Here is an 8,463-nt window from a genome sequence, read left to right on the forward strand (position 1 = left end):
TATCTATCTATCTATCTATCTATCTATCTATCTATCTATCTATCTATCTATCTATCTATCTCTCATCTTTTTATCCGACTATCTATCTCATCTATTTATCTATCTTTCCATCTACCATTCCTGTCATACTGAGAAATATATCTAGAGGGATCAAAGGAGCTTACATTCTCTGATCTATAGGGATTTACTGTACTTCACGTGGTTTTAATCAGCTTTTTTAGAAAACATTTTATGAGTTTTATGTAGAAGGGTAAAATACCTTTTTATTCCCTTTAGATCCTCAGCTAAATCTCTCGCTTAAAGCCCCATCTACTCTTCCGTCCATAATCACATTTCTGAGAAAGAGAAGTTCAAGGTGATAACGTTGGTGTGTGTGATTTTCTATTGTCATTGTGTATAGCAGCCAGACATTGGGACCATCCATCCAGCTATAGAGAGAAAAGAACAGGCGAGCTCAGTGCCGTCTATGGAGCTCACTGCCATGATATCAGACCATATAATAATAATAAATAGAGATCGGAGCCCTGCCTCGGGCCGTCAGTGCGGAGTTGGGGAGATGTGGTCGGAAAGTTGGGCATGCAGTGTGTTTTGTGGCCATAGAGGGGCAGACTTTCCCGTAGAAGAGAGAGTGAGAAGAGAAAGGGAAGAAAGCATGCTGATAATTGGACGGACCCAGTCCCCATCCCTTTCCTCTGGCCAACACCCCGAAGGAGGAGCCTCGGCCGTCACATTCCTCCTTCTCCAACTTAGCAGGACCTCTTTTCCAAAGTCTACACCAACCCACATTCCCACCCAACTTTTCCCCTCCCTCCCCCCTCCCTCCCCGCACACAAGGAAAGCACAAAAAAAATCTTACAAGGGAGCAAGCCAGCAAGAAGAGCAGAGAGGGAGAGGAGAGAGATATCAGCAGCAAGAGGAGGCAACAAGCATCAGCACTCGTCTCCACACTGGCAACTTCAGCCCCTCCAGACAGCCCCTAGCACAAGTGGCCCTTTCTTTTTATTTTTTTTGTAGTGTGAGTGTCTCCAAAGATAAGAGTGTATGCATGTGTCTGGCCATGTCCTATCCTCAGGGCTATTTCTACCAACCATCTGCTTCTTTGGCTTTGTACTCTTGCCCTGCTTACAACACTAGTGTCATCTCTGGAGCCCGGACTGATGAGTTGGGAAGGTCTTCTTCTGGTTCTGCTTTCTCCCCCTATGCTGGATCCACGGCGTTTACAGCTAGCTCAGCCGCCTTTAACTCTCCTCTCCAGTATAGCGGGGACCCCACTGCTGCTTTCACATCCTATGTGGTAAGAATTGGGAAAAGAAAAGGTGGGGGGGCTGAGTGAAGATGAGGGGTGGAGGGGGGGGGGGAACTCTCCCAGAAAAGTTCCCTACCCATAGTCCCATACCATTTCTAGCAGGTTGCTTAGGGCCCCATCCAGTAAACAATCAACCATACACACAAAGCATACAGATCTTGGTCGTACCCCAAAAAATGACCCCCACCACCAAACTTGCTGCAAAATTCTATAGATCTAAAAAACATTGTGGTGTTACCAGATCTGAGATTGTATCTAAACTCCACGAATCCCCTTAACCACATCAATCGATAGAGCCTCTGTGGTCAGCCAATCCAGTCCCGAAGTTTTCCAGCAGCGAAGGAGTCCTCTGAAATATGAAGTATGTTTCCAATTACAGAGGATGCCTCCATTAGAAGGAAACATACCCAATCGAAATGTGATCTTAAAAGCGTCCAGTTGCTGAATCTGTTTTCCTTCAAACTGAGACTGAAAACTTCCATCCAAGGTGATTTCACAATCGCTCCTCTTCACCGCTTGATCCATCGATTGAGTGATGAGAACCGATATGGCTTGGGGTGTAATCGATCTCCCCATTAGCCCTTATTAGAAAAAATAGAAGTGCAGCCAATTGTTTTCTTCTTGCTGACACCTAGGCAGGAGCGAGGTTTGTACTGTGTCTGTGAATGTTCTCTTGGCATTGTTTAAAGTCACCGATGTCCCTTAATGCTTTTATCAGCCCGGTTCTGATTTAATTAGTCGAACCAAGCCCCATGCGACTACCGACTTAATTAAATCTTTGGGAAATGTTTCTAGTTCCATGGCTGTCTGTCTAGGTGTGGTTGCCGTAGGAAATGGAGGGTTATGAAGATTGCTATGGTTGTTCGGACTTTTATCTGTAGAGATGACAAACTCTAGGATCTGTCGGCTCCATCACTGTATTATGGAGGAGTCCGGTTTAGAACAATCTTAAGGGAACATGTAGGCCACAACTAAAGGAGTAGTACATGGATTTAAGATCTATGCATAAGGCTTAATAGATAATACTGGGAAAAAAGCGATTAGATGTGTTTCTCAGCGAAAACAGTATACAGATATATAAAATCGCTGGCGACACACACATTGATAGACTGAGCAGGATGGACCTGTGTCTTTATTCCACCTTGCAGTCAATGTAACTATATAAGGCTGAATTATTTAAGGGTTTGAGAATGTCACACAAAAAATTGTATTAAGATCCACTTCAATTATCCAGTATTAAATACCCTCTTAATTATGTTCATCTGCACATAATTGGATAATTTGAGTGAATATTCACAAAATGTATTGTGTGAACATTCCCAGGTCCATTAGTAGATCAGCCCTATTTAGTCGAATTGATCTGAATATTACCTATTTTAGGATAAAAGAACGTGAACCTTAAATAAAGTGTATTCTTAGCTCCTTTAGTAAACCAGTCTTAATATTTTTTTTTTAAACATTATCAGCTCCTTAATTAGATAATATTCAGTTCAGGCTAAATAGGGACTTTGTAAGATGAAAGAACTAAAGGAGCACATCCTGAAAAGAAGTGAATTCTCATTTTATTTAGAACATCAGCTTAATGTATGCTATTTGATCTAAATATTATCAATTTAAGATAACGGAACTAAAGACACACAGCTTTACTGAAATGCATTAACATCTCCTTTAGTAAATCAGTCTTATTTAGTCTACTTGATCCTAATATTATCTGTTTAGGTACTAAAGAAAAACAACCCTAATGAAGTGCATTTCCAGCTAATTAGTCTTATTTAATCTACTTGATTTAAATATTATTTATTTAAGATAAAAATTAAAAAAAAACTAAAGGAAGCACATCCTTAAATTAAGTGCGATGCCATCTCTTTTAGTCTACTTTATCTGATTATTAACTATAAAAGATAAAGGAACACAACCTTAAACGAAGTGCATGAATGACATGGCTGCTTGAATGTAATAAAATGATGGACGTTTCCTAATGCCTTGTGAGACTTATCATTATTATTTATCCTCCCCCAGGGCTCTCCATATGATCACGGCACAAGCATGGCTGGTTCTTTAGGGTACCATCCATACGCAGCCCCCTTGGGATCTTATCCATATGGTGATCCAGCTTACAGAAAGAATGCCACCAGGGATGCCACCGCCACTTTAAAGGCCTGGCTAAATGAACATAGGAAGAACCCCTATCCCACCAAAGGAGAAAAGATTATGTTGGCCATCATCACCAAGATGACACTCACCCAAGTGTCCACCTGGTTTGCCAATGCCAGGAGGAGGCTTAAAAAGGAGAACAAGATGACTTGGACTCCCAGAAACAGGAGTGAGGATGAGGAGGAAGAGGAAAACATTGATCTGGAGAAAAATGATGAAGATGAGCCATTAAAACCAGATGAGAAGGGGGAGCTGGATGTGGACACAGGTCAGTTTTAAATTCATTGAATTAATTGGAATAAACGCACTGATGAGATGTTAGCTGTGTGTTATGTCATTTTATAGAACTTTATATATTACTCAAATTGTTTGTAGACAGTAGGAAGGCCTAATTAAATCAGGCAATCCTTGTTTATTGAAGGTCATTTCTGGTAAGCCTAGTAGCAGCTAGTCCTGGATGTTGTCAGTAATCCTCTGAATGTTTTTTCTGAACAGAAAAGCGAAGTCCAACCAGGGACGATTCTGGTCGTTTGGAACATGAAAATCTTCAGGAGAAGGATTTGATCTCAATCAGGAGTGATGCGGAGTTAAAGGAAGCTGAAGAGACCAGTGATTTTCTGTCCAAAAGCTCTGCTCCAACTTCTCCACCTATGTGCCAGTCTGGCCAGGCCCAGGAAGAACAGACTGTACATAATCGCCATCTTCACCACCATCATCATCATCATCATCCTCATCAGCCAGCCCAACTCCCCCAGCACCAGCAGCAGCAGCCCCGCCCAATAGACCTTGTGCATAGGCGCACCCCACTTCATCATGGCACAGTTCCCAGCAATGCCGCATCGGTCATACACTCACCCCCTGCTTCGGCTTCCAAACCCAAACTGTGGTCCTTGGCAGAGATTGCCACATCCTCGGACAAATCTAAAGAAAACAGTGACATCACAGCTGGAACAGGGTCAACTACAGTCCAGTCCATGCTTGGTAGTTCGTCCCCCCTTTCCAAATCCCCCGGAGCAACGTGTCCCCTCCCTAATAACTCTGTGTTGTCCCGTCCCCTGTACTACAGCACCCCATTTTACCCTGGGTACACGAACTATGGCTCTTTTGGTCATATGCACAGCCACCATGGACCAAATACAACGGCTTCAGCCAACAGCAATGCACATTTCAATGGATTAACCCAAACTGTCTTAAACAGAGCTGAAGGTATGGCCAAAGAGTGTAAGCTTAGAAGTCAATCCCAAGCAGACCTTAGTAAGGACTCTGCTTACGAACTAAAGAAAGGTATGTCCAGCCTTTAATTCTGGATTCCTCTGCCTGTGTTGGGACTTACTTTAATTTATTAAAACATAAAAATGCCTTGACAGTTTACCAATTCGCCATCAAGAAAGTTTAGTCATTCAAAACATTCTAAAACCTAAAGGCCACTGCAGAATTATCTCTGGCTGGTCTCAGTATGTCTTAAACCAGCTACAAGGAAATTCAAAATTTGTATTAATATGAACCTGTATATTTAATTGTAGCATTTTGTATTTAAATGAATCATCACTATCTTTGAAGTAAATTATGGAATTAAATCCGATGTACAATGATTTATGCTGTTTTTGTAATATAAATATATATGAACTTTTTTTTCTGAAATATTTCTTAGTGAATACAAATTTAACTTCTTTTTTTAAATGCCTTTCTTCTTTGCCTCCTTTTTTTCCTCACAGTCAAATCATCAATTTATCTACCTTCTTATAACTTTCTTTCTTTTCTTTTTTTTTTTTTCCTTCCTTTTATTCTCTTCATACAAATACTCCAATGTTTGCATGTATCGTTTGCATGGGGAGTGTAATGAATGGGGAGCCTTTTAAAAGGCACGCAGCATTTATGTGTTGGTCCTCATTGGCTGTGAATGTGTTAACCTCATTAATTTTAACCAATGCCCTGCTTCACGCTAAGCAATCAAGCAGTGACCTTTACTAATGAATTCGATTTTATGCAGGAATCTTGGCATTACTAAGACTGTAGGATCTGAGTACAACCCAGCTTGCTTTCATAATATTTAAAACATCAGATCCTATGCACACACTGTTCTGACAATTGCACTTTTTTAAAACAGTCATTTTTCGGTTTGAGGAGAGGTAAAATTATTGAGTGAATGTGAGTTTCTTTTTCCAGAAGACAAGACTGGATAGAGAGCAGTCAGTCCAATGTAAGGTAAATCTAGGTCAATGTTCAGTTTCGCAGGTAGGTGTCGCTCTTGCGCTTGAATTCACTCGTTATTTGCATAGGTGTGAATAGCAGGCATATGAAAAAAGATTACAATAAATAAATAAAAATCTCCAATATGCAAATCATGATTTGGACAGAGAAAGGTATCAGGTATATTGGGATTCAAATCCTGAAATAGGATTTACATGCCAAATCTCGAGCTAAGCATCTCAAATTTGTAATTACAGATTTTGTACCTAAACTTTTTTTTTTAAGCCTGCCGAGATTTTTCTTTACTTTCTTTTCTTTTTTTTTTAATCACCGATAACAGGAAACGGGGACTAAAAGTTTTTTTCCCCCAAATAACTGTCAGATTTATTTTACTCTCTGGGAAGGTAAAGCAACGAATTTGGTCATTATGGACATTAATTATGCATTTTTCATTGTATCCCTTCTCCAGTTTGTTTCAGTAAATATATTTAAGATTGTTACATTTTAAATCAATTCCCAAAGTTATTTATTGTAATTCAAAACGCTGGAAAATAGGGCAAGGATCTACAAGTCGTTGTAGTACTAGCCCATTAATTATTTTCCTACGAATAAACATTGTAATAGTGTCGTAGTAAGACACGTTTAGACACATTTAGATTGAAAAATAAAAAACCTTCTATTACATTAGTTTAATTTAGTATATGGTTTTTAAATACTGTAGGTATACAGTATTACTAAATAATATTACCTGATAATTTATTTCGCTAGAACAATAGAAACAAGTTTTTCTTGTCTTTAGTTTAAACCAGATTAAATTAATGTCCACATCAAATCAATCCGAAAATACAATTCCCAGCTTTTCTTTCCCGTTTTTTTTTTTTTTAAGTTATGACAAACTATTTCTGAGTTCTGAGTATATATTATTTTAAGTCACATATTATGATTCTATAAAATAATTCACGGTCACAAACGTTTGTTTTTTTATGCAACGAAAATCTTGTTTGCATTCAGATAATTCGTCTGTGAATTGACCATTTACTAAAAACAGTTACAAATGGCTTCAGCAAAAAAACTGATCTGCCCTAGCAGTTCAAAATCTAGAAGGAATACTATAATGCATTACATATGCATTTGATACTTGCTCTCTAGTCAGTTAATTGAATAAGAACTGTTTTAATCAATCAGCATTGTATTTAAAAATAATTATTTACTATTCAATATAATAATTTATACAGCTCGCACTCCAGGTAGAGATACCGACTTTCCGTTCTAATTTCCAGAGATTAATAATATATTTAGCTTACAAGATTTAGAAAACAAATTCATATAGGGTTGTGGGTGATTAAAGAGCGAATTTTATTTATTTAATAATTGCTCACAGAAACATCCTTTTTTTTATATACTATTCCAACCTATTACTATAAAACTAGCCTTGAACTTAATATATATAAATCATTTATCATTTCACTGTTTGAAAGCTTCCAATTTAACATTTTATATAAAATGATAGAAATTCTATTTGAATAACAAGATTCTCAATATTCGTTTGCGATTAATTCATAGAACGAATACGTTTGAATTACAGCATGTTATTCCTTGGATTTAAAGTAATGACCTGACCGACTGTTTTCGTTTGTCCAAATGCACAGCCATTATCGCTAGTGGTTGCCTTCAAAGCACATCCATATTGTATAGAGGATTTTCACTTTAATTAAATGATCTTCAAGTCAGCCCATGTGGAATGGTGGTCCATGCCAGAAGCCTCCAAGAATGAATCGAGTTACGTCTCTGCCTTCTTAGAATAAAGGAGACTCTTTACTCACCCACCTAAAGAAGTCACTCCATTGACCTTCTACCTTTGACATTTTGGTCAAGAGAGGACTTTGCAGAAAACTGTTATGGACAACTTGTATAGAACAGAGTTGCGAGTCACAGCGGCTTCTTTTAATGAGGCATAATAAAGCCTATAAAGTGTTCTCCCAAGTGTAGGGTCCACTATTGTGTCCTATTCCCACTCCCTTTCCTTTAGTGTAGGTTGATTTGGCTCATTGTATTCTTTAAGTAATTCAGTAACCAATCCCACTCTACTCTTGTGCCAAAAGTGTTAGACTTCGGTTTGCTATCTAGATTCTAATATATATATATATATATATATATATATATATATATATATATATATATATATATATATATATATATATATATATATATATTCCTTCTGCACATGTATCTGCACTCATGTTTGTTTATAAGTGTAATGTAATTTTAAAGCAAGTGATTTAAACCCTAAAATCCAATATATTCCATGATACAAATAAATACTTTAAGGCTACATTCACATAGAAATACACATTTTAGTAATCTTATTATGCTTTTTTTTTTTTTTTTTTTTTTTTTTACAGCACAAAATTTCCTGCGTTATAATCAGTAAATACTTGCATAAAACTATCCTGATTTTTCCCCCCATACCTGCATCTGGTATACATGTATACATATGTTTTCAGGCTGCAGATTTTTAGATTTTGTATTACAGATCTGAATTTTTTTTTTCATAGTCATGTGAATGAGGCCTGATATAACAAAACTTTTATATGATATTTAAGTCTCTCTCACCCACCATATGTAAAGCTAATCTTTTTTGCATTTCTCCTCTATACAGAAACATAAAGTTCATATACCCACAAGGTGCAATTTCTCATTCAGTAAATACTCTTACTTTGTACTGCACAGAACTGTTTCTCTAACCCACGTCCTCATGAATATATTTTTCAGCTGTGTGGTTTCAACATCTCCATTGACTTCCTCCATTTTTT

General features: G+C 37.6%; 1 protein-coding gene across 1 annotated transcript; it reads left to right on the top strand.

Annotated features, from left to right (window-relative positions):
- Positions 1 to 522: 522 nt before the first annotated feature.
- IRX5 (iroquois homeobox 5) lies at positions 523 to 5,062 on the top strand. The gene is made up of 3 exons (XM_082269736.1): positions 523 to 1,294; positions 3,326 to 3,728; positions 3,956 to 5,062. The coding sequence occupies exons 1-3, from the start codon at positions 557 to 559 to the stop codon at positions 4,759 to 4,761; spliced, it is 1,947 nt and encodes a 648-aa protein (XP_082125862.1). The 5' UTR covers positions 523 to 556; the 3' UTR covers positions 4,762 to 5,062.
- Positions 5,063 to 8,463: the final 3,401 nt, after the last annotated feature.

The sequence above is a fragment of the Pelophylax lessonae genome (assembly GCF_965119305.1).
Source record: "Pelophylax lessonae genome assembly, chromosome: 10".
In the NCBI taxonomy this organism is placed as follows: Eukaryota; Metazoa; Chordata; class Amphibia; order Anura; family Ranidae; genus Pelophylax; species Pelophylax lessonae.

Bases quoted from the DNA above. Each gene is read 5' to 3' on its own strand.
- IRX5 (XM_082269736.1), top strand. From the start codon at position 557: ATGTGGTCGGAAAGTTGGGCATGCAGTGTGTTTTGTGGCCATAGAGGG. The intron at 1,295-3,325 runs GTAAGAATTGGG...ATCCTCCCCCAG, and splicing joins CTGCTTTCACATCCTATGTG to GGCTCTCCATATGATCACGG. The intron at 3,729-3,955 runs GTCAGTTTTAAA...TTTTCTGAACAG, and splicing joins GGAGCTGGATGTGGACACAG to AAAAGCGAAGTCCAACCAGG.